Below are 26,549 nucleotides of genomic sequence, written 5' to 3'. Positions count from 1 at the left end.
CAGCCAGAGGCAGCTCTGTGCCAGGAGGGCTTTCCCCCATTGCTCCCATCACCCACACCTTCCTCTCCAGCTCCCACCAGCCAGGCAGTTTCTCTGCTGCAATGTCCCATCTCCATCCTGTTTTCTCCCTGCATTTTTCCAGAAGCATTACCAAGGTAACTGGGCATCTCTCAGCACAGCCAGGAGTGACACTGCTCCCCTGACTGCTCCACCTCAGCACAGCCAAAACGATGGGAGCACCAGCACTGTCACGGAGCACAGGGGGCTGGGCTGGATCTCTCCTCCCAGATGCTGCCCTCCTCAGCCTGCCCTCCTCCCATGCAGCAGGCAGTCAAAGGGAAAAGCTTCTCCCCAAGAGCCACTATTAGAACCCAGGAATAATATGCTATTAATAGCCTTTCCAGAAAACATGCAGCAAAGGATGGTATGGGCAAGGAAAAAAAACCTCGCTTCCCACTGGCCTCTCCTGGACCGATTCATACACAGAAAAGAGATTTGCATCTTAATGGCTGCTGGGGAATAGGCTGTCCCTGGTACCAGGGGCACATCCTGCACATCCCACAAAGCCCCTGCTGAGATGCTTCAGGAGGGTACCAGAGAGCAGCGACAGCAGCTCGGGCAGGCTGGAGTGGGCAGCGAGGGAGAAAAATAGAGAGGCACACAGCATGGGTGATGTTAGCCAGGGAAAAAAGAAATCCACCCTGCAGAGCCCCAACCAGGACCAATCCAGGCGAAGCAGGGAATAATCTCAGACCAAATATAGCCTGTGCTGCAGATCAGGGCTCGCAGCAGAGCAGGGCTGCACTTGGCTGGGGGTGGCTGCAAAGCTCATCCCACACAGCTGCTTTCAGCAGGCACACACCTCCTCCTGCTGATGCCCTCTCCTCCATCCAGGAGGGACACACAGGTGATAAGGCTGCTGCAGCCTGCTCTTCCCACACCCCAGAATGCCTTCAAAAAAACTACTGTACCTCGTGTAACTCAAAACATCTGCATTGAATAACAAGTCCACAAATAAAAGGAAAAAATGAGGTGAGCTGTTAGTTTAGGCAAAGAAGGTGGATTGTTTAAAACGGGGGGAGAGACATTTAAGACAAATAATTTTCATTTCTACATTAGCTTCACTCTAACTAGAAAAGGATTTGTACAGCTGTAGTAGCCAAGATCCCTTCAACTAAGGTAGGGTCCTTCCCTCCTCCCTGCTACTGCTACTCAGAACTCGTGCCAGAAGGCACAGGAGAAAACTTGGGCTCTCTATATAGCAACAAAACACTCAATTGCATTTTTCAGCTGCCCATGGGATGGGAAATGTTTCACAGAGTATCACCTGCAGCAAAGGCTGTGCAGGGCTCCTCCAGGCAGAGATGGGCTGGGATCTGATCTCTCTTGTGCCAGGATATGATCATGCTGCCACAGATAAAGCCAGGACAGGCTCAAATTCAAGTGGGAAATCGTTATGTTTCTACTAATCTCTCAAGAAAATCAGTGGTACTAAAGTTTCAGTGGCTAAAACCAGTCCAAGACATGGAAAAATGCAGAAGTATCATCCTTTCCAGCAATATGATGGGTAAGGAAAAAAAAGTCCACTTTATTTCAATAAACAGTGTATTTGAAACTGGTGCATTATCAGAAAAGGGACTTCTGTGTGTGGATGATAAAGCAGGATATATTCAAATTTCAGTAACAAAACAGGCCTCCCTTTTGAAGGCTTATCAGCGTGGAGCACACAGTGGGGCATACAGGTTCCTGGTTAAAACTGCTCCCTCCCTTCTGCCTAACCCAGGTCCCACAGAACTAAAGCTGAAAGATGTCCTTGACCCCACCATGATGTCTCAAGTCCAAGGCACAAAAGAGCCAACGCTTTGCTTGAGGAGACTATTCAGAGAGCAATATCCACACCCAGGGCTAAGTCACCTAAGGGCCAAGGGCTGCAGGCGTGTATCAGTGTTGGCTATGGTGAATGCTGAGTGAGAACACAAGTTAGCCATCTTTAAATACCTCCATGCAGGTGTCCATAAACACAAGAAATATTTATACACAGCCTGTACACCAAATTTGCTAGTTTTCCTTGAAGGAGGCTCATTTTTCTCCCTTCTAGCCCATACAAAAGGAATGTAACAGGAAGGGTTACATGAGGAGACAGTGGAAAGATGCTCAGGAGAGGGGAACCCAGGGGCACACCAATTAAACCACGATTGCTGTGGATGCACAGGAGGGGAAATCAGAGATTGGAGCCTCCGTAATCACTGTGCACTTAGTCTCCCAATTCTAGCAGCTAATGACAACTTCCAGCCAAAAATCATGGAGCTACCCAGTCATTAAGCAAATGTTACAACCCTAGAGAAGGAAAAAGCAGCGTGTAACCAGAGGCAGCACAGTTACGGGTCAGTAACAGAGGAGTGTCCCCAGGCACGAATCAGAAGAGTTTTTTAATCTCCACCAATATATAAAGCCTGTGCAACTAATGCTCCCAAGCATCAGGATATTACAAGCCTCTGCCTTACATCTCCATAATAAAACAGCCTCAACAGGAGATCCCACAAAAACCAAAGCAGGCTTACAAAGCCATTTACTCATCACCCTCAACACAAGACCCAAGGAGCTCAGTCTGTGTGCAGGTGCCTCTGCCTAGACAAGTCCTGGCAGTCACAAGGAGACATTTTGGTCCTGGGAAGCACCAGAGGGTCATTCTTCCCAAAAAGCTGGCTCTTGTAAACTAATGGCAATGCCATGGCACCCAAACAGCCCAGCTGGCATCACACAGCTTGGCATGGCAGCACTGTCAACCCAAGCAGTTGTCTTGAAGTGTCAACTGCCTGGAAAAAGTTGAGTCTTCCAATCCTGCCAAGCTCCAACCAGAAGTGAAAGATCTTTGATTCAGTGTGTGAGAAAGGTTTTGCAAGGAATGCAGGAGAGACAGAAAAGCCTTTCAGCAATAGAGTTCAATAGGCAAAACTGTCATCAGGGTAACATTTCTAATTATGGAAAGCATCACTGCAAGAAATTACTACAAGGATGAAGCCTTTAGCTCTCACACTATACACCTGCCCAGATTTCACTTCCCAAGGCCAAATGCCCAGGCTGGGCATACTCTGTGAAGCCACCTCTCATGTCAGCAAGATGCTCTAGAAGCTCTGTGAACAGCCATAAATCTCCCAGGCATCAGGACCCGAGTAACCTCAAGCTCTACAAAGTCCTCTGCTGTTCCTTCTGAAGGTGCTACCATTCACTCATTTGGCAACACTTTCTGCACTGGCCTCTACAGCAGGAATTGAAGCACTTGTGCAGTTTGACAAAACAAGGTCTGGATCACCTTGGGGAAGTTACCCCAAATGACACGCAGTTCAGAGAAAAGTAGAGGGGTTTGAAGAGCACTTGAAAACACAGCTGCTTTTTAGTAATCAGCTGGCTGTCTCCATCTCCAAGCCACTTCTAGTTAACAGCCCTGTGAGTAATATGAAGATGGACTGCACAAGCCAGGAGAGGATTGTTAATATAGCTGCAGACAGCAGCAAACAAAGCAGCAAGGCAGAGGCCAAGGCAACAAAATACTGACTGAGTCACTGGGAACTTTCTAAAAAAGAGGTTGGGGACATGACTTTTCCAAGTTTCAATCGCACAGACGTAGTCCTAAGCCTGCCCATTTATTAAAGGAGTGCAAAAAACCTCAAAAGGCTGCACAGGTATTTTTGAGATAAATGCCAAGCAATGAAGCAGAACCATGCTGGACTACTGGATGTTACTCAGCCCTCATAGGGATTGCTTAAGCTATCCCTGCTAGCTTTGGTACCTTCCCCTCCTTCGCCCACCCATCCAGAGACTCACAAAACAAGCTATCATCAATGCCATCTACCACTGCACCTCCTGCCTACTCAAGCAATACAAGCTGCTCTACTTGGAAGAGTAATAATGAACTCCCCAAGGGCTTTGTTTTCATTTTGAAGAAGCAGCTTGTCCTCCCTCACCCCCAAACACCCAGCTCTGTAACTTAAAAGAAGATGTTAGTCAAGAAACAATATTACTACGCAGCGTAAGAAAAACTGTTCTCAGGGCTAAGTTATTAACAGAAGAAGAAATTCTCACCTGGACAGCTGAGAAGCCTGTTTACAAATCTATTTAAACCACTCCTCTGCAGCACCTCACCAGGAGATGCTCTTCCAGGCCCTACTGAGAGCCACATCTATGCTGTGTCCATTCCCTCTTCCTAAACCATAAATCCACTCTCTCAGGTCTCCAACATTCTCCTCCCCAGCTTCTCACTGCAATAAAGTTCCAGCCACCATGTGAGTGTCTCTTTCCTTTCCAGAATGTTAAGATCTGCCAACAGTTGGCAGCAGCAAAATTAAATAAGAACTAATCACCACATTGGGCTTTTCAGTCAATAAAACTGTATTACTTCTTCAACTATTACCTGTTTAATTTAGGATGTAAGTGTGGATTTGTAGCCCCCAGCCAGCTAAGGGAAGAAATATACAAAATCCCCTATGCACATACACAGTTCATTCCCACTCGGTTCTGCAGAGGCCAAGCCACTGAAGCTACAATAAACTGAGTATTCCAGATTTCCTGCTCACAGACTCAAACTTGCACACACAAAATTAGAGTTCTTCTGACCTAGTTTCTCCTTTCTAGCATGTCAAAAGAAAAAGCAGCCATTCTGTACCATCTCCACAAATATGATATGTGGGAGCTCCAAGCCTGTAATGAACACACATTCTGACCTGGAAAAAAATGGGTTTTTTCCAAACAAAATGATGCAGTTGTAGCACTGCAAATGGTGGGTGCCACAGACCAAGATGCACTAGTGATACCAGGAGAGGACAACAATGACATATCTAACCTTCCTCCAGCGTTGCATGTCAGAGCAGTCCAGGCCAAGGAAAAGCCACCCACAAGCTACACATCTACATTAATCAAAACAAGAAGGCTCCAAGCCTCCTTCCCACTCCTTTGAAAGCATGGCTACAACATGGTGGCTCCATCTCTCCTGATGTCATTCAAGCAAAGGGCAGTGAGTTTTGACTTGAGGCTAATGAAAATGAACACGTGGCCTCCCTGAGTCTCAGCACGGTAAGAAAATGCTGAGATATTCAAAACCTTCAAGACAACACAATTGTACTTATTCTTGTTATTTCTAAATGGGAAACCATTTAAACTTGATTTCCCTCCAAAGCAACCATTCCTCTCACCCTTTCAAAGCTCTGTAGCACATTCCACAGATCACCAGGACAGACTCCATGAACTGTTTGCAGAGCTATGACAAGCCCACCTTCCAGGTCACAGCAGAGCTGTTCATCTAGAAGAGCCAGAAGCCAATCAGACCACAAGCATCAGCAAAAGCACGACTGCTAAGTGAACCCCAAGGTTTTCAATGCCTTGCTAGATGAATGCAGCCTCAGCGCCTTCAACCCCTTCAACATATGCCTAACTCAAGCACACAACTTCAACAGGGCAATATATAAAATTGCCTTGGCTGAGCTCAGTGTGTCTAAAGAGCTCCAGTGCCAACTATAAATCACATCTATAGCCCTCAGAAGATCTAAAGTCACTACCAGTATTGTACCACATTTCTTCAGATGCAGACATCAATTAGAGCATAGCAGCTGGATGCTCGCCTCGCTGGAAGTCATTTGTGTCGTTTCAGACCAGTAAGATATTATTCCTAAATGTTTAGAACTCATCCCTCTGAGAAACAGAGTTTCAACCTTGGCCAGCAAATGTTTGCATCAAGCTGAAATCGTTACCTACCACTAAATGCTGTCAAAGGTTTATGGGGTCTTGGAGGAGCTGGTTTAATTACTTACCAAGGCAGCTGTTTTGGGAACTACAGCCTCTTAATATCCCACTCCTGGAGAAGCACTGTGTAAAGCACGGCTGCTGCCAAGCTCATGCCAAGAGAAGGGAGCACCCTCTCACAGGCAGGCAAACATTCAGCCTCCAACAGCAGGTCACACTTGTGGCTTTGTCTGTGTGTCTGCAGAGGTGACAGAAGCCAATCTCCACCTGCCTGAGGCACTGCTGGGCACTCCAGATTCTGCAGCCCTCACAGGAGGCTGCTGGGGTCACGATCTGGGATCACCTTTGTCAAGAAAGGACAGCCTTGCTTCCTTCCTTGCAGTGAGAGTTGTGGCCAGATGGATGGCTTGAAACAGGAGAATGTCTCAGTGCCAGATGCATTTTGCAGCAAGAAAAGAAAAGCAACCTTAAAACCTTTTGCTTTTTTAAACTAGGATGGTTTTGTACCTCTTACGTCTATTTTCAGTTATGGTTGTGGGCTGAGCTGACCAGAAAACTTGTCAGGGGTGAAAGGGTTGCAGCATCAACAACCCACAGACTACGGCTTTCAACAGCAGAGATCTGTGCAACAACCAACACGCAGCCAGGCATGTAGGCATGCGTTCCAGAAATCCCCAAATCCCAGATTAAAGCAGGTGCCATCACTTTTCAATATTTTCTTGTCCCTATACACACATCTGGAGAACCACCACCTCCCTGCTGCATTCACTCGAGAGTTTCTCACACCAGCCCAGTTTTCACACATCATCTGGAGATGGAGTTATCTGCTGGTTTTGTGCTTTCCAGAGTTTACCCACAGCCTGTCACTTGTCATCAGCTCCTCACACTCAGCTCTACAAGGGCTGGTTAGCAAGAAAGGCAGATAACTCTCCTGTGGCAGTAGTTTCATGAAAGGACAATATGGGGAACAAATCACTTAGAATTATTGAGCAGAACTCTGCAGGATAGACTGTAGAAAAAATCCAAACCCCACAACTATACCAACAAGCTGCCAAAACCTTGTACTATAAACTCATTTTTACATTGAATTGTCTTGACAAATCAGCAAAATTATTTAAAAGAATATCTAATATATGTTAATTTGCATGTTTCAATTTAGAAATACAAGTCTCACCCAAGAGCTAACAAGTTGTGGGGAAGAGGAAAGGAAGGCTTCTCACCTTTTTTCCTGCATTTCACAGGCTGTCTCCAGTAATGACAGACTCAGCAGGAAGTCTAAAAGGTTGGTTATGACAGACACTCAAACTGGGTGGAAAACAAGGTCCCACAGCAAAAAGCAAGCTCCTGCCTGATCCATGCCAAAAAAACAGCCTAAAATCAGGGTTGATCCACAGCTGTTGAAGTGATTTTCAAGAATTTTTTTTGCCAGGGTGTGAAGTATTTCCCATAACAAGCCTTCTGTATTTCTTGGTGGCTTCCTACACTGTGAAACACTCTCAGAAATTCAGGGAGATGCTTTATATTTCAAACCCCAATGCCCTGAATTACTAAACTTGGCAGGGCACACATTATTTAATTTAGTTCATTTGATACTGCATTACAACAGCACATTCAATGAGACAAAGTGGAGGGACCTTTCTCCCAGACACCCCAGGAAGATGTGCAGGTTTTGCTTTGCAAATCATCTCAATGTCCTGTAGATCCAACCACCACATTTTGCTTTACAGGATCAATTGTGCTCCCTGCCAAATTAGAGCCCTGTGGCACCTCCCTGCCTTGGGAGCTCTATGTTAACTCTGGTCCCTGGAACCAGCTGTGACATTATCTGGCTTTTTGCAGAGCTCCACAATTTTTTATTAGTTCACACAAGCGGGCTGGAAGTGTTAATATAAACACACTCACAGCAGCTAGGCAAGCCCTGTAAGAACACAGGGACCAGCCTGCTGAAGACCAGTACAAGATGGGAAAACAGAGCAAGTGGGGTAGACTGTAATAATTTGAATTTCAACTGAAAAATCAGACCAAACCCTCCTGGAGGCACAAGGTGCCAGCATCCACCAGCCACTTATCTCAGCCCTGCCTACAGCCCTTCCCCATAGTCAGGAATGGGGTCAGCTCTTCAGGCCCACCTCCCCCAACCCAAGAGAGACACTGCACATCCCCACGAGGATTTGGCCAACGGTCATAAAATGTGAGATTAATCATGAGTGTTTAAGTATCTGAAAAGATGATGAGAAACATTAGTAACTGCTTCTAAATTAATTGCCATTATTATTATTTGATTTGCTAAAGTCTCTGGGGCTAGATTTTATTTTAGAAAACTATGAACATATCAGATTAATCAACTTAAAATAAATGGTCGTGATTTATTTATTTCTGCTGTATCTACTCCTCCTTAAGCCTGGCAACTCACTACATTCTTTCCATCCTGTGAAAGAAAAAGAACAGGGGCTTTGCTTTATTATTATTTTAAAGGAACCTCTATGAATCTTAGCAGTTCTGTGAGTTTAAATCATGGCAAAACTATGTTGTGAAGGAGGACAAGTGCAAGGCTGGAGCTGGTTTCCACACTCTGCAGGCACCAGCTTTGCACTGGGAGCCCATCAGCAGAGTCACACCACACAGTCCAAGCAAATCAGATCTATTCCCCAATAATTTAGGCGTCCAAAGATGAAAGACACCCTACTAGATTTCAACAAGGGCTACCCCAGTGTGAGGCACACTTCTTGCAGAAAAGTCCTGCTAGCAAGGAAGAAGTTTAATCTCCTCTAGCCAGATTTCGCTGTTTCTGAATCCTCTGGAAGTTGGGTCAGCATCCTTTTCCCCTCCTAATCCCCTGCCTTTAGCTTTAGCAATGCAGCAGTGCCTCTGCCAGCAAACTAAAAAGAAAAGCCCTCACATATATTATGCTGAAGAATATTAATCTTGTGTTCCACAGAATATTAAGTGGATTACATCTACAGCCTCCAAGGAGAAAAACGTTGATTTCCATGTATCTTGTGCTATTATTCACCCCTATTACTTTTTCCTACCAGCCTAATGTTAGTCATGACAATTTCCCATTAATTAGTGCAGAGCTCAACTGGCTCGACAGGGCAAGCAATGACAGCAAAGCCAGCTTTGGGTTTTCTTGGATGACTTCCTGTTAGGATCACCCTTGAACACCAACATCTCTTTGTAAAGGTAACAGAATAGAAAAGAAAATTGCTGGCAGCATTTGAGATGTGTCCTTACATGAGGCACAGCAAACATGGAGGGATGGATGTTTCTGGGCTCTAGGGAATTGTGGTGGGGGAAGAGCTCAACAACAGCTTGAGGTGCCTGTTCTTATAGCCAGAAAGGAGCCCAGGCTGAAGGGCAACATCACCAGGCTTGGGTGCTCCCCACCCATGGGGAGCACCCATCCCAAACACCCTTCTCAGCATGGCAAGTCCAGCTCTCTGCTCCCTCTAGAACCATTCAAACCACTGCAAAGTGCCACCAGCTGACTTTGTAGAGTTTTACACTTTCTTTGCAGAGGTGTTAATGACTCTAAAAAAGCACGAGACTGGGATTAGCAGCTTTAATACCATTTAAATGCTTACGATTAGGAGAAACAAGAGAGCCTGCAAGGGCCAGACTCTCAGAGGGAGAGGAGTGTAAATTACTCAGTGAGGAGTAAGCAAGATCAAAGCCACTCCAAAAAGATGCAACCCACTAACAGTGACATCAGCCCGAGCTTTACTGAATATTTCACAAGCAGGCTGACGACTTTAAAAGCCAAACGGGATATTCTGATGATGCTGCACAAAGTAAGGAAGGAAAGGAAATCTCAGGACATATGTTTTGTTCTAGACATAATAATGACCAAGAACTCAGCTTTGGCTTGATGCATGGACACATTCACACTTTCTATTGACATCTTGTTGGTCTGTGCAGGGAAGAGAAACAACTTCTCAGCTGCAAAGCTGCAATTCCCAGGCTCTATCCTCTTTTTTATAGTTCCTGGAGTAATTTCAATTCTACACAATAAACAGCAGAACAGATAAGAAAAGCCTTATCAGATGAAGTATCTTACAGCTTCCCACATGGGCAAGACAGAGAGCTAATGGCTACAGAAACAGATAAGGATGCTCATAACCAGAAATCAAATCCACGTGTTTCAACAACAACAAACAGCCACAGAAAGCAAAATAAACAGTACAACAAATTCTGCCAGGCCACCCTAAATCCTCAGAAAGCATCACTTCATCCCTCCTTGCAGACCCACTGGTCCATCACCATCTCTCCTGGTCAGAAGGGAGGGGAGATGCCGAAGTTTTATTGTAATCCCAATGCAGCATGTGCTCAGCTGAGTTCTGGTCCACCTTGCAGCCCCAGGCTACAGTAAGGAAGACAAACTACTACAACACCAAGATGCTTTTGCAATCCTTTCGTTCTCAGTGTTGAAAAGGAATATTCATTATGCAGGGAAATCAACTCAACTATGCTTTCCCAGACAGCAAGTAATGTAAAGCCAGGATGGACTTTTTGTTCAGGGTAACACCAAGTACTATGCAACTACAATCCCTTTAGCATCCATCCCAAGGTCCAAACCATCATCCAGTGCCCTGTCTCATCCCTGCCAGAGACCCAGATTGTTCACAAATATCCAAACACACGGTAAGCTGTTGGCAGTACAGTTGCACCCTGGGTTCCCCACATCACTTAGTCTAAACCAGAGATACAGAATGTGATCCTCATCACTGAGCCACTCCAACAGCTCTAACCTGTTGGGTATTATCTCTTCATCTGATTCACCTTCTGAAAATTGACGCCTGCAAGTTATTTCCCTTCCCTCATGTCCCAAACATCACTCTGCGTTGGCAAGTATACAAGAAAAGCATTTATCCAAAGGAATTTGCTCATCAAGACTTGCAGACACTAAAACCACAGGTTATCTAATCTTAGGAGAGCATAGTTTAATGGCTACAACACAGGATGAGAGGCCAAAGGGTCTGACTTCTACTCTGAGCTCTGCCGGGGCAGCATGGCTTATAAGTGAATCTAAAAAAAGATGTTTGACCACTTGTTACCTTGATCTCCCCTGCTGTGAGACTCTCCTAAGCATTCCTTTCCTCACAGGGGATCTTATCTATAAAGTCCTCATTAGCATGTGAAAAGAGTTATGGATCTCCGGATGTGTACACAAGGAAAAGTCTCAAGGAGTGGAGAAGCAGCATTGGCCAGGGAGCCTGGAGACACATCCTCTTCAGTGTGCTCAGCACACTCCACATCTGTGATTAGAGAAACATTTGAACCCTTTCCCCATACAGGGAAGGGAAAAAAACAGTAATTTCCTTTTTTCTTGAGAAAGCTCGGAGGAAAGATTAAATTCTGCATCTCTGAAGTCAAGGAAATCATTCAAGATTCTCCCAACAATATCAAGAGACCCCACCACCTCTGGAGAGTCACCTGCAAAACCACCTCACAGGCAACCCCCACAGAACAGGATAACCCTCCCTGTCCCACCCTTTCTCTGGATGCCGCTGAGTGGCAGAACTGGATTGAGCAGGAGGAAAAAATCCTGACCTGGCACAGGTGAAACCAGAGCTGCGCTGGCAGGGTCTCACAGCATGGCTCCTGCTGGGGGCCAGAAAGGGCTTCTTCTGGTGTTAAACTCTCACTTGGAAAACAACTGAGTATCAACAAGCAAGCTATAGTATTACAGCTCTTTTGGGAAGGAAATTGAGTTATCCCCTTGGACCTGCTCGTGTCTTTCCCAGCTGCCTTAGTTAACCTTGAAGGCAGATCACACCAACCACACCAGTGCCAGAAACAGCCAAGCACCAGCTGGACCTGCTTCAGAGAGCAAGACCTCTGCCCCTAAGATTGGTCCACAAACCTCCTGCTTTCTCCCAAGAGGCAAAACACAGTGCACTGAAGGACAGAAGGTATGTCCACTCTGGTCGAGCCATAAGGAACTGAAACGTCTCAGAGGAGCAGCTGGCTAAAGAACTTGAAGAAAAACAAAAAAGGCTCAGCTCTTTTTAAGAGGAAAATGTCTCATTGTTCCATAATTAATGGAAAGCAGAAGAGGTTTTATGGACTCATTGAGAAACGAGGGTGAGCATTAGAAAGCACTTTTCAGTATTTCATGATCACAAGGTGAGCTGCTTGCATAATACTGACAAAGAACATGAATGCTGATATCACAAGGCAGTTATGAAACTTGGGCTTTAAATACTGAATAACAATAACTCAGTAATTAACTTTCATAAGTAATTTTTTTCTTTTTTTTTTTTTTTTTTTTCTTAACTGCAAAGTAGATGCTTCAACCTTCAACTGAGGTATGACTGTCCTCTCAGGCAAGGTTTACACACTATGAATGTCCTCTGCTCCCACCACTTCACAGCACCAGGGACCCATCCCAGCCCAGAGCCTCACTGTCAGTCACATCCTTTCTTCAGGCCTCCCACTCCTTTCAGGAGAGGCTTTAAGATCGCAGCAAGGGACATGCTGTGAACCTGTGAGGAGCAGGAGGATGAGGGAATAAACCTGAGTGACTGCATTCTGCCAGATAACTGCTAAACCCCCAGCGAGCTCTTCAGTCCTCCTCATGATGTTTTTTGACATTCTTGGGAATTACTCCAGTGTGACCAGGACACACAGTCTCCCGAACAAGACACACAATGTAGAGCAGCAAAATGTCATGAAAATCAAGGGCAAATGAACACAGAAGACAGCCCCTCCCCCTAGCACCACTTCTATTTTTAGGCTGCCATATTAGCTTGGAGCAGTTTTACTCGTTTCTGATAATGAGCAGAGTTTCTGCATCTTCTCTCATCTGTGCAGGCACTTTGCTTTACACCAGCAGCACAGAAGAGGTCACGTCAACAGGAGAAAACAAACCCATGATTAACTGTGAAAGAGCCTTGAGAAACCAACCTCAGCTTTGAACTTCTGCCCTTTCTCACTAGACAACCACACTGCTCCGTTTTTGGGGGGTATGGTCTGCTCACCTGCAAGGGGTGCCTCCAGTTCAATCACACGATAAACCTTTGTGTATTCAAGAGGCAGATGAGAGCTCCTGTGAGCTCCCACAGCAGCAGGAGCTTTATGCTAAAGCAAGAACTTGATAAAGAATCCTGTCATCATTATCAAACGAGCAAGATTCAAGATCTGGGTCCCACTGTGCTGGCAGCTTCTCTTCAGGAAGTAACATTCCTCCACCCCTCAGAGAAAACTATTCCTAAGGTACTACACACAATTTTCTGCAATGCAACCAACTTGTACATTCAGCGTCCTTTGGTTGCCTTAGACTACCCTAGAACTTCCAAGGTAAAGTTCTCTTCCTTCAGGTCCTTTCCTTCTCATCCCCCCATGCCTCTAACCTTTCTCCTCAGCCCTTCATCACCACCCTCCTGTCTCCTGTCACCCACACTGGTGCTGTTTAAGGCGGCAAGATCCTGCATGGACACCAGTCCTGTCTGGACTGCCAACAGGCAAAGTCCAGAGGGCGAGATACACCTTGGAACAGGTGGCAGAAGAGGGATGGTAGAGGTAAGACAGCTTCTCACCTAGAAAAATGAAAGCATGGCACAAGCAGCTCAGGGATGTTGTATCACTCAGGGAAGAAGGCACGCAAAGCCTCTGGTTTTTCTTCTGAATTTTCAGTAATCTACTTGCAGTCTTCTATTTGCCCTTTGGATTATGATCTTTCAGGAAGACCTTTTTCCATGCTTCTCTACAATTATGAGATCTAGGGAAAAATACTCCCCTTTCAAGTTAACTTCTGGTGTCAGCACTTCACAGAATTTCCTGACTACAGACAAAATCACGAGGCTTTTGTCAATTGAGAAACCCCTTTCTGACCATAGGAGCTGGTCACTTCTTGGCAAGTTCCTGTCCCCGGTCATAAGCACCTTCACACCAGACTCTCACTTTCTTCTGTGGATTGTGAAATCTCATTTATTGAGGAAAAACTCTAGTTCAGTAAGAGGAAGCATTTAATACAGCTAGTAGATGATTAACAAGTGAGTGCTCAAGTCAATTGCTGCAGGAGCACCTAAGAGAGTTCCTAAGGCCATAAAAAACTTCTCACACGTCAGAGGGGAGGAGTTCATGAGGAAGCTGTGCCTGGCCAAGCCCTCACCTCATGGGACCACAGGCTGCAGCTCTTCACCTTTCTCCCCCAGGCTCCTGGCTGCAGGTCTCCAGCCCAGGGCTCCACATCAGTGGAGCAACATCACCCCAGCAACCTTCCCACTGAGTATTTTATTCCTACCTTCACATTCCCCCATCAGCCAGGATACCTCCAAGACCTCCCTCCCCATGCTCTGTAGAGGTTTCATGAATGCACAGCTGAGCACCCATTCACCCACCTTCCTCCCTCCCACCCTCTGTCCCACAGCAAGCACTTGACCTCTGGCCAGCTGAGCCATCTGGCAGGAAGGAAAGTTATCAGGGTCCCCACCCTCGGGCAACAGCATGTACAGCAGGCAGCACTGGGGAGGAGAGCTACACAGTGTTTTGTGGCTCTTTTAAACCAAGGCCAAAGAAGCAGCAGCATTTCTGCTCAGGACCTTTGCCTTTTCATGCCAGAGTCACCCAGAACCAAATAAAGGTGCTTCAGTGCTCTTAAGTATCAGTTACTTCTAGGCAATAATATCCTGAACACCCTTCCCCATCCTGGTTTTTACAGAGCACAGTGAAGAAGTTACAGGGATTTGGTGCTTACTTCTTAACAGGCCATCATTAACAAGTGACTCATATTATATTGCAGTGTGAGTCATCTTGGCAGAGGTCACAAGCGTAAGTGACAACTAGTCTTCAATTATTTCCTTCAAGCTGAATTAAAGGTGTATTGTTATGCTAATTTTACATCTGCTACATCCTATCTTTCCTTCCACTGTCTCCAGAGCAACCTGGGATTTCAGCTCATGGTCCAAACTACCTCTGAAAGAGCTCTTTCACCAGGGTGTAATTATAGGTTGTCAAAAAACAGAGATGCCAATGGAAAGTCTTCTGGATGGGCTTTCAGTTATGGCAACTAATAGGTAAAGCAGCTCTCCCATCCATCCATCCATCCATCCATCCATCCATCCATCCATCCATCCATCCTCGCACTGCTGCTCCACAAGGACAACGAGCTGCTGTCCCTGCCATCTTCCTGCTCTGTTCATGCTTTACTGTAGTAAATGCTCAGGGACCTAAGGCTTGCCCAGAGCTCAAACACAACCACCTTCAGGCTGCCACATCACACATCTGGCTCCAAGAGCACAGGCAAAGCTCAACAAGAAAAATCACCTGAAACTATGCCAAGAATCATATGAATATTGAAAAAATTACTACATGGCTAGTGTAAAAAGGGGTATTTTCAGCCATTTTTCGTTTTCTAGCCAGGCATCTCCATGTTTCAGCCTCTCCTCTTCAGAATGTGTCCATCACAGGTCCTCAACCAGGGGACCAGGTGCACACAGCACCCCTGCCAGGGCAGGGCACAGTCACTGAAGGACACTTGGCTCAGAGAATAGTTTTGCCCATTAGAAAACACAGCCATTACGAGCCTGGTCACCAGTGGAGCATTCTGTTTACATTTACAGCAGTCAAACACAGTCAAACACAGTCACACTGGCTGTGAGGATCACTTTGGAGAGCATTTGTAAACTGCTCTCACTACTGGAATCCCATTTAGCTATTATAGCCTCTTCAGCCATACTAACACACCAATCCCCACAGAATAGCAATGGGAACAGCAGAGTCATCACACTATTTACTGAAGCTAATCAATACATAAAGGCTGAAGATTTATTGCACTGAAGACAGCCTGTCTGCACGGCCAGAAAATGCATTTAAAGTCCTTTTCATTTTGTTTCTTGGCCTCTGGTTCTTCTCCAAAAACATTTGCCTTGTACACCTATCTTTCTTTCCTCCCCAAATGGTGGCACCTGCAGACACACGAGAGAAGCCTCTTCCCCAAACACCTACCATGAGTATTCAGTGGAGCATGAAACACAAACCCCACAAGTTTAAGGGCACTACACCTTCCTTTCCAGCCACGTTTCATGGCTGTTTTGGCATCTCCCATCGGAGTGAGCAGGCTGGAAAATTCTGGCCTGTTTTGAAGAAGGTCTATGTGCCAGGTACAGGGACACAAACTGTGCCACTTATAGCCACACTCTGCTGTCCTGTTCCACTCAAGAGGGAACAGTTAGAGTCACGCTTATTTTTATTTACATTTGTATACACTGTTTTAATACACATAAATAAAATACCTTTGTAAGTGCCTTTCAAAGCCCACAGTGTATCTGACCTGCTGTGTTTGGGGGGTGACCACCCACAGTGCTGAGACACCACCAGAGTTTCACAACTGTGGAGGTGCACTGAGCTGCACCATCAGAGCTTGTTCTCTGGTTTCATCTTGGCTCATGTCTTGGGGACCAGTAGGCAACAGCCTGAGGCTTAGTGCTCCTGAAGTATGGATGTTAATTCAAACAATCAACATCTGGCAAGGAGACACATTTGTTTTGGTCACTGTATCAGCTAAATGGCCCCAGTGTAATAGAAGTATAGAATGGTTTGGATTGGAAGGGACCTTTCAGGTCATCCCCCACCATGGGCAGAGATGCCACCCACTGGATCAGGTTGTTCCAAGCCCCATCCAACATGGCCTTGAACACTTCCATGCAAGGATCATTTACCATTTCTCTGGGCAACCTGTTCCAGTGCCTCACTGCTCTCTAAATACTGCTAAGGAAGTCTGCAGTGAGGTAGGGAGGAGATCTGCGTCTTCACTTTTGCCAGTTTATCTCAAAATCACACTAAGCTTTTATGCTTTTGTATGAAAGAAAGAGGAAGAGACAAACATATTCTGATGTACAGGGAGATTTCTATTGTTGCCTGGACATCAAACAGCACCCAATTAGTCCTGCAAGGATCTGACCCAAAAATTATGAAAATAAATGCCTCTGAAGCTTTGATCTCTTGTATTTCTATAGCATGCTACAGCAGTTATTAGACACATTTTATTAGGCTCAAGCTGTGCGATCTTTCCCTCAGCAAAGGCTCCACCACCTCCAATGCATCCTAAAGTCACCATCCAGCAGATTAAGGGCATGATCCCAAACAGCCACTTCTGTCATGCACTAAGCACATGACTCAGCTGGCAGTATGCTTTTTCCTGCTGAGTTTCAAAATTAGGAGAAAAGAGAATTTTTAAAAGGAAGGGGAGAGGAGACTGTCAGCCACATTAATTTTTTACTTTTCTTGTTAGCTTATAAAGGAATATGCATGTGAGGCAATACCTCTGGCTTTTAAAGAGCACTGCTTTTAGAACAATTTACTGTTCTGAAAGCAACACTTTCTGCACCCTGAAATGCCACTGCTGGAGGGAACAAGCAAAACCTGTAACAAAAGGTTTTGTGCACTCTGAAGCTGAAAACCACACGTGCACTCACGCAAGCAGAAACACCCACCCTTGCTGCAGCAGGAGTGCTCAGAACCGAGAGGATGTTGAACTTGCATTGCTCAGGCTTTGCTCAGAGGAGCAGCTCACTGCTCACAGCTGCACAAACCAGGCACGGATTGTGCCTGCCAGAAGGTAGAGCTGTTTTCACCTGAGTGCATCCATAGGAAGGATGGGACCGTGTCACCCGCCCAGGTGACACCTCACTGACTGGCAGTGGACGGTGCCTGCATGAATATCTGCCACCATCAATATCTGGCTCCTGTGGCAGAGCAGAGCTGGTTACACACAGCACAGCAAAGGGAACACCTTCTGGTGAGGGTAACTCAGCTTCTGATGTGGGGCAGGTCATGTTGCTGGCTCCACTCAGATGGAAACGGGAGCTGGGATCCAACCTGGCCATTCCAGCGCTGCCCGCCTGATTGCCATCATTCATTACCAACACACAACCTTGAACTTCTGGCAAGCACTGCACCAAATTAACATGGAAAAGTGACATTCTGGATGAAAGGAAGGGTTTTCTGGCCATTACAAAATAAAAATCAGGCATGCAGAGAGATAGAATTGAGTGCCAACTAAACTTCTTATGAGTGTTTTCCAACCTTGGTGGCTTTTCTCCTTTCACTAATGAGCCATTGCAGGAGCTCCCCAGGGCTGGGAGCTGATGTGCTGGGCATCCTCATCCCACAGCAGGAAGGGGATACTCAGCCCCTCACAGGGCTCATCTAGACACAACCATGAAGGAGGAATGCAGTGAGAGGGGGAGTATCCATTTTCCAAGGACCATGGTCCTTAGCCAGCACTCCTTTAGAAATCATAAACTATTTACACAGAAAACATTAAATCTCACTTATGTAAATTGTTTTCCTGAGCCCAGAGGAGACTGACCATCAGTTTCAATGTGCAGCCACAGTTGAAAGTGACAAAACAGGACAGGAGACGGGGGCTGGGGAGAAGAAATTAAAGCTACTGGCTAAGTGGGAAACACGTCTCACCCACTTAGGCTTGTGGGTTTTAATCTGCACACTGTTTTAATGGCTGTGTGAAAGGTAACAAAAAAGGCACCTGAGCATCAGGAAATGGAAACCTCATGTGATGGAGGCTCTACACCTGCAGAGCAGTCATGGCCAAAAAGGCCACCAGCAGGGAGAAGGGATCAGCCAAAGTCCTGGGAGAGTGAATGCGGGTTTCATTCCACAAGGCTCCCACTTCTGTAACTGGCAGCAAGAGAAAACAACATTTGTGCTCCCCTGGCAGCCCAGGGCAAGCAGTTGCCTTCAGGCGGCAGGTCCTAAACCCTCAACACCATCTTCCACACCCCAAGGCACAAGAGCTTTTGCCAATTCTGTTTTTCCACACCGTGCACCCTTCTGCCTGCTGGTAGTTTTTTACCTAGGACAATCCAGCAGGATTCTACCCCTTTATATATGAGGCATGAAGAAATGAGACAGGGATCAATACCCCGTCCTTGGTCTACAGGTCAGAGTCACAGAACTCCCACTGATGTCTATAATTACCCTTGCAAAGGGTAAGGGTGCATTAAGAAGAGTCAGGCAAGGGTTTGCAGGGAGCAGCTCAGAGCCCGAGCCCAGGAGGTGATCGCAGCTTTCGCTTGACCTGGCGTCACATGAATGATGATTTCCAAGGACACCTCTTCCATAGCTGGGTGATTTATCCATGGAGATTTACATACAGATCAAATGGAAACTGTTGCCTCCCATACAGACTGTACCACTACATCTACAAGCCTTGCAGATAAAAACTACCTTCAGGTAGCAAGGTTAAAAACCTCCTCTAACTCCTCCTTGTCACATGGATTAAAAACAGACACTTGATTTTAAATATGCACACCAATCAAATGCTCTTTGTTGCTTCAAAGCTCGATTCAACAAAGCGCTTGTGCTCAAACTTCAGCCTGTTCAAGCATATGCTTTGCCATAAATTCACTCCAAATTATTAATTTTTATGGCTGCCCAGCAAAGGAACACTAGTGAGAACAGAGAACTCTTCAAAAACAACATATAGTGCTGTGTTGTGAAAGAACTGCAAAGATGAGGAAGAGTAACCAGTGCTGAAGAGTAACTGCAGGAAGAGCAGCAGCTGGGCTGCACATCTCCAAAAGGCAGAGAAAAGAACACAGTCAACCCCAGAGAATGATTTGACAGAAGACAGATCCTTTTCCATTGTAACTTTTTATGAGCACATACAAGAATATACATAGGTGCATAAAGGATACGTTTGCACCAATGGCTCAAGGAATGGAGTTGGACATTGACATCCCTTTGGGATGATTTAAATTAAAGTTTTAGATTAGATGTTAGGAATAAATTAATTCTCTCAGAGAGAAGCAATACACTGCAACATAAAACCCAGAGAAGCTGTGGATGCCTCATCCCTGGAATTGTTCAAGGCCTGGTTGGACAGGGCTCAGAGCAACCTGGTCTAAGGGAAGGTGTTCCTGCCCATGGCAGGGGTTTTGGAACTAGATAAGCTTTGAGGTCCCTTCAAAACCAAACAATTCTATGATTCTGTGATTCAGAGACCAGTATTCTGCTGCAAAGTTTTATGGTTTAGAATTCAAAAAGCTCCAAAATAGACAAAGTACATGGATGCTGTCATGGTTTGTAACTTACACATGCACTGAAAGACTCTGGAAGAGCACAGATTAAGCCCCTGATGGAATACTCTTGAGAGTGTCTTTCCTCAGGAACTGTGAATATATGTATTTATTTGTTGAACATCTGCCCCAATTTTTGCATGGCAGCATTATCATGTAAAATACAGCAAAATAAGCTTCTCATATCTTTTTTTTTAATCTCTAGAAGTCATCTCCAGTCAAGTTTGTTCCTCTTTCTATTTAGGCAGGTAACCTTTACAAAAGCTGCCCAAATTCCATTGATTTACAGAGTTTTTTTTTAAAAGGTGCTGGAAGAAGAGACCTAAAATAATGCTGCCAGAGTGGTGGCTTGCAGTGCTTATCCCCCATTAGAGCTTCTCCTAAATCTTTAATGATGCTGAAATATGCCATAAACTGACAAAGTTCTAGAAACAGGACAATGCCAGCATGTTTGAGTTTTGTGGGTTTTTAACATGTCAGCTTTTATCTTCATTGACAGTGATCAACTAATGCAAACAAAGGGCCACTGAAACTTCACTTCTATACAAAGCAAGCTAAAGGAAGAGTAGTGACATTTTTGGGTTTCATCCAATTCTTCCCAGCAACAGCTAATACTCACCAGCTCCTTAAATTCTGTGCTGTCTCCTCTCCAAGCCTGAGCATTAAAGGACAGGCTTTTCCAAAACAACAAACGATTTTAGGATACAGTTTCCAGAGAGTGCACGGTCAGCACTTCACTAAAGTAAATAACAAAAGCTTGGGGTTTGCTAATGAGTTCAAAACAAAAGCAACGTCCAGGTACATGAAGAAAACAATTGCTTCTTTCCCTAAAAGGCTCTTTTTAAACTGCCTGCCTTGCAGGAAACCCTCAGCCAAGCTGTACATCCCAGGTGAGACTGGTGCCCTATGCCCAGGGCGAGCTCCTGCCCAGGAGACAAGGAGTAGCTGTGAGCAGAAGGGGATTGCTGGCCCCAAGCCAGACCCAACCCAGGGGTTATCAGCTCCCTGGGAAAGGTTTTCCTCCCTGGGATCTTTTATAACCTCCCACACACCTTGCAAAGCAACTCAGATGAATCCAGCTGTGGCAGCTACTGCAGAATAGCCTGCTGCCACTGCTGGTACATCAGCCAGAGGCCCAGCCCTGCAGATGGATGCAGCAGAGGAAAAGCTATTGACCTGAATATTTGAGAAGGATCAAGGCCACTGCCTTTAGCAAGAAATGACAGGCTCTTGCATTCACTGAGACAAAAAAAGCAGGGGAAAAAAACCACCAAACCGAGCCCCATCTTTCTGTTCTCTCCTGTTGGGATCAGCTGTGCATTTACCACCAGAGACCATAGCCCACTGCATCCCTCCTCACTCTCATTCTCATTTTATTGCATAAATGTGCTCCTCCAACATGCCTGTCAACAGCCTGTGCGAATCCCCGTGTTAATCATTATTCTGCTAATAACACTGGCAGGTCATCCGGCTATTAAACATGCTGAGTGGACTAGCAGAAATATCTCTTTGCCCATACAAAAGAACATTATAATGTAGTTTATCTTATCCCCTTGTCTGTACAATATGCAGCGCTACCTGTTCGATGCCCTCATTGTTTTAAATTACAGTTCTCTGCAACATCAACGATCCTCATTACCAGCACCACCACGGGAAGATCACTGGTTTAAGAATTCTTCCTACCCTGGCGTGCTCAGCCCTGTGCACCCACAGGGGCACTCCTGGGTACCAGGGCAATGAGCACGGTGCCCAGAGGAGGATACAAACATGTCACAGAGAAGGCAGGAGCCAGCCCCAAGTGCACTTACTTCATGCACCAGGCCGTGCATTTTAATTAGAGTTCAGTGCTTTGTTCCTGGCCCAGCCTCCAGCACATCAAGCAGATGCACTGCTGTGGTGGAGCCCAACTGCATGGCCAAAATAAACTCTACAGTGTGGCAAAAACAGGAGCTCCTGCCACCTCCTATGTCACCTTCCAGCCCAGATCTACAAATCCCACCCCATAAGCCTGTGGGCAGTGGCAAACTGAACTGAATGATGGCGTGCAAGGCTCTGCTTGCACTCAGCCTTCAGCAGCACACTGCCATCCTGCCAATCCACCTGCCTTCCCTGGGACAGGAGGAGAGAAGCCAAAGCAAAGGACTGGGCAACCTGGCACTTAAAGGTCCACCTTTGTAACACACATTTGCCTGTGGTTCATAAGCCCCAGCCTCCTGGAACATTTCAGTGACTCAAACTCGGAGATAAGCGTCCTGAGCACTTCCTTTCCCCACTGTTGGGAACAAATCATCCCCTTCGCCAGATTTTTGAGTCACTACCTGCTCCGAGCATTTCAGAGTCACCCCTCACCCCTTTAAACACACAAACAGCACCAGAGCAACATCTCCTCCACCCAGACTCATCTATAAACCCGCAGCAATGTGACACTTCTTTTCTAACATATAAAAATTTTGCAAGGCTTGGGGAATTACTCCTCCCTGCCATGTTTTGTGCTCAGGCAGCAAATTTACTATTGATTTCTGATTCAGACCCCCATGGAATGATTCACGCTCCGTGCCCTATCTGCTGAATTTACGACCTCTAACAATTATGCTAAGTGCTGGAGGAGCTTAGTTTAGAAGAAGATCTATTCCTTGGCAAATTAAGCTCCTATTCTTGTCTCGCTTGCAATCCACCACATCTCTCATCATTTACAGGAAAGCGCCACAGCACTGACAGGGGGCAGAGGTCCGAGTGGCAGCAGCCCCGTGCTGGCAGAGTGGCCACTGCTGGCCAGGGGAGCAGGGTTTTTGCTGTCCCACCCCGCTGTGGGTCGGGGTTTCAGGTCCCCTTGTCTCCGGTTACCCTGAAATGCCAGCACTGCTCTGCTCACCGACCAGGCGCTGCCGCTGGCTCTCAGGGGGAGGGAGGGAATATACATTTCCTCCTAAAGCGAAAACAAAACCCTGGCTGTATCTGGTGTGCGTTGCTATTAAAAAGCCACAAACAGAAAAAAAAAACCAACAGCCTAAGCACGTGTGGATATGGTTTTAAAAAGAAATGGTACCCTAGTTCAAATACACTTCCCAACACAGATGTTAAAAAAAAAAACTAAAATTAAAAAAAAAAATCAGAGGGCGGGGAAAAAAGAAGGAGAGGGCCCCCTCCCTCCCAAATTATACTGTTCTCCTGGATTAACTCCACCGGCTTCAGCAATCTTTTTTCCAAGGTACCTTCCACCTAAGAGGGGAAACCAGCTCCAGGTCTGTTTTTAAGGCAGATGGTTCCCCTATTCCAATCTCATCTACACTGTGTATTGCTGAGCAATCATTTACACTATTAATCAACCAGAAACTCACCAGAAAGAAAGTAGGGCAAGTGAATAAAGATAGACTTCTCTTTTTTTTTTCCTTGCACTGAAGCAAGTAACATTTCTAAAAATACACTTGTTCAAGTCTTCAGCGGATTCTGCTTGATTTTATTTATTTGTGTATGCAGCGGGTTGCAAAGAGCAGCCTGGCTGCTGCCTCCCGCATAAATGCTGCTTCTCTCAATGACTCCCCATGCTCGTTCCCAACGAGCCGTTCTTACGGCCAGAAAGACGGAGAAACGGGGGAAAAGAAGAAAGTTACAAGAGAAATTGACCAGGGGGGACATCAGGCCACAGCCCACGCCGAGGCTGACACGTCTGACGAGCCTGACATTTCAAGGGTACATGCTGGGCTTCATTTTCCAGGGGGGTGAGGAGGAGGCAGCGCGCAGGGACACACCGGGAGAGGGATGGAGAGAGGCTGCGGGGCCGGGAAAAGAGGGGAAAGCGGGATCTGGGGCCGCAGCCCCGCACCCCTGCGTGTCCGCCTGCCCACGCGTGCTGTCCGGGGCCAGACCGGAGCGCGGGGGGGGTCCGGGTGGGAGCGGGGCCGCGGGGACCCGCCCGGCCGCACGCACCCGCGTCCGCGCTGCGCGCACACGGACACGGACACGCACACACCTGCGGGGGCACGGCCGTGCCCGCAGCCCCACACACATACACATACACACATGTATATATATACGCACACATACACACACACATACACACACATGTGCGGATGCACACACGTGTGGGTGCGCGCACACGCGGCGGCGGGCACGCACATGCACGCGCACACGGTTATCTACCCGCATTTACATACGTGCAGGCGCACATCACACACACACACACACATACACACTCACACATACATACACCGAGCGCCGCGGACCCCCCCAACCCCATCTCCCCGCCACCGGGGATGGATGGACGGATGGATGGATAGATGGATGGATGGATGCGTGCATAGGTGGATGGGTGGATGAATGGATGGATGGATGGATGGGGGGGTGCCGCTCCCGCATGCCTCCCCGCGATCCCCGGCCCTGCGCCTCACCCGCAGCGCCGAGAGGTCTATCTCGTCCAGGCTCCGCGCCGGGGAGTCGCTCGCCATATTTCCGCCGCCGGCCAGGCGGCCCCGCCGCCACCGAGCGGGCAGTGGCGGCCGCCGCGGCGCTGGCGCTATTTAACGCCTCTCCTCATGCGGGGCGCCGGGAAGAAGAAGCCGCCGCCGCCGCCCCTGCCCTTCCGCCCGCAGCGCGGCTGCCTAGGGGCGGCCAGGCAGGCAGGGCTCGCCGCGGGCTGCGCCGGGATGGCGGCGGCGGCGGCGCATCGCCGCGCCCGCCCCGCACCGCGCCCGCACGGCCCCGCGCCGCCCCTGTCTGTCACCGCGGGGGCGGCGCCCGACCCGCCGCCAGGGGGCGGCGCCGCGCGAGGGCGGGCAGAGCCCCCTCAGGGGCGGGCGGGGGCTGCGCCGGGACCCGGGACCCGCCGCGGGGGCGAGGGACGGCACGGGCACGCAGCCCCCGGTGGCGGTGCAGGGTCGGAAGGGGCGAGCGCTGCGAGCCGCGGGGGTGCGTGCCCAGTGGCGCACAAAAGGGCTCGTTCAGCGCGCAGAGCCCCCCGACGCAGAGCGGGCATCCAGGCTGATGCCGGGCAGGGGTCCAGGCCGCCTGGGTTCCCCCACCCCAGGATCCCGGCAGTGGTGCCTGTCAGGTCCGGTGGGGAAAGCTGCTCGGTTTCAGGTGCTGGACCCAAATTCTGCCAGGCAGGAGGGTGGGAAGCGCCAAGGCCAGGGGAGCAGCAATCCGCCTGCTTTGTGTTTGTTCCTCGGGATGCTCGGTGAGATTTGGCCCTTCTGCAGCTGGATCCAGATGTTACACCTGGATTTGCTGACCTGTTGTCGACCTGTTCGCTCGGCACTCGGGAGCCATCCCAGGCGTCCCAACTCCCATGCTGATCCTAAGTAGGAATAAGAGATTGATGCTATGTTTGGAATTGGCCAAACCGTCTCCCAAGCCAGCAATAGCTAGGTAGAGTCAGCTTTTAGTTTTCCTTATTTCCCTTTTTCGGATGTGGTTCCTGCCAAACCAGGTGCCGTATATAAATATATATGTATAAAAAAATCTGTTGCCTTTGAGAGAACCGTATGGAAGCTGTACTTACAACATCAACTTGTGTCAGGAGCTTACAATATGCAGATCTGGGAAGCGGAAACCCTACACATGAGTCAACTGGCAGGCGGATGGGATTTTCTTACACTTTCTGATTGGAGATGTGCTCCAAAGAGTAATAATAAATGGCATTACAAACAGTCGTGCAGTTGTGGGGAGGCTGTGTGCTGCTGCTGCTGCGGGCGGTGCAGCCTCACCAGGCAGGACTGCGGGACACCGACTGACCAAAGGCCAGAAGGAATTGCTGAAACCTCCCCAGAACCAGCAGGACTGGTGCTGGGAAGCCCGCACTGGGGGACAGCATCCTTGCCTTATCGCTTACTAATCCTGATTGCAGGCGTTTCAGCTTGCAGGGCTGCGAGGGCGCAGCAGAATGTGATTTCTTTTGGTAATGAAGTGCCCAAGTGGCAGGTAGCGGAAGTCGCACGGGGCTGCACATCACCCGCAGTGACGGCAGCCTGCCTGGATTTAACCCCTTTTCCCAAGCTACAAATCATCACTCCTTAATACCATGCCCAGTCGATAGCCCTCACTCACATATAAAGAGGTAAATTTCATCAAAATGCTAAACTCAACAAACTCCCCAATCTTTTGCAGTGTTTTTCTAGACCAGATGCTGTCTTGTGTCTGTTCCAGCCCAGGGATTGCAATGTTGCGCTTGTAGTTGGGGAGCTGGAAGCAAAACTGCCTGGAAACTGGTAACAAACCAATGCGAGACTTCCTCCTGCTGTCATTGTTCTCAGGGAGAGAAGGGAGGAACAAACAGGATGAGAGGATGCTGGCTTGCTCTAATGTGCTTTCCATCCAAGAACACACAGGATTATTTGTGAAAAACATAAGGATTAATATATGCATATATATATATATATATGTATGTCTAATCCTGCAAATAGACAGATTGTCCTGATCCTCAGCACAAGTGCCAAGTCCCAAGCTAAGCTGTGATTTAATTATGATCTATCCACTGCCTATAGAGATGGGAAAAATGTAGAGGACCCTCCTGTTATCACTGAAATAAGAAATGCATAAAGCGATAGAGGGAAGTGACAGGAAAATCCCAGAGAGGGCTGCTGTCTCCAGGCTGCTCAGAGAAAAATCGGAGCTTTGGAGGGGAGATGTGCACCCAGTGACCTCCAGAGATGCCAGGGCTGCTACGTGGGCTGTACTGGTGCCCAGCCAGGCTGCAGGAAAAGCTTAAACTGAGCAGTCATTTTTTTAGGAAGCTTTTTCCATTAAAAAAATTAAGTTTCCAATATGTTACTCTTT

General features: G+C 47.4%; 1 protein-coding gene across 3 annotated transcripts in view; it reads right to left on the bottom strand.

Annotated features, from left to right (window-relative positions):
* TNIK (TRAF2 and NCK interacting kinase) overlaps window positions 1-24,388 on the bottom strand; it is a 150,455-nt gene extending 126,067 nt beyond the window's left edge. For all 3 annotated transcript variants that reach the window (XM_014887073.2, XM_088171033.1, XM_088171032.1), the window contains exon 1: window positions 24,167-24,388. In XM_014887073.2, the coding sequence (XP_014742559.1) occupies window positions 24,167-24,223 (57 nt within the window). In that variant the 5' untranslated portion in view covers window positions 24,224-24,388. The remainder of the gene's footprint in view (window positions 1-24,166) is intronic.
* Window positions 24,389-26,549: the final 2,161 nt, after the last annotated feature.

This window comes from Sturnus vulgaris, chromosome 10, assembly GCF_052056855.1.
Source record: "Sturnus vulgaris isolate bStuVul1 chromosome 10, bStuVul1.hap1, whole genome shotgun sequence".
NCBI classification, from domain to species: domain Eukaryota; kingdom Metazoa; phylum Chordata; class Aves; order Passeriformes; family Sturnidae; genus Sturnus; species Sturnus vulgaris.
Note: the sequence above shows the minus strand (reverse complement) of the source record. Positions and strands in the feature narration are given on the sequence as shown.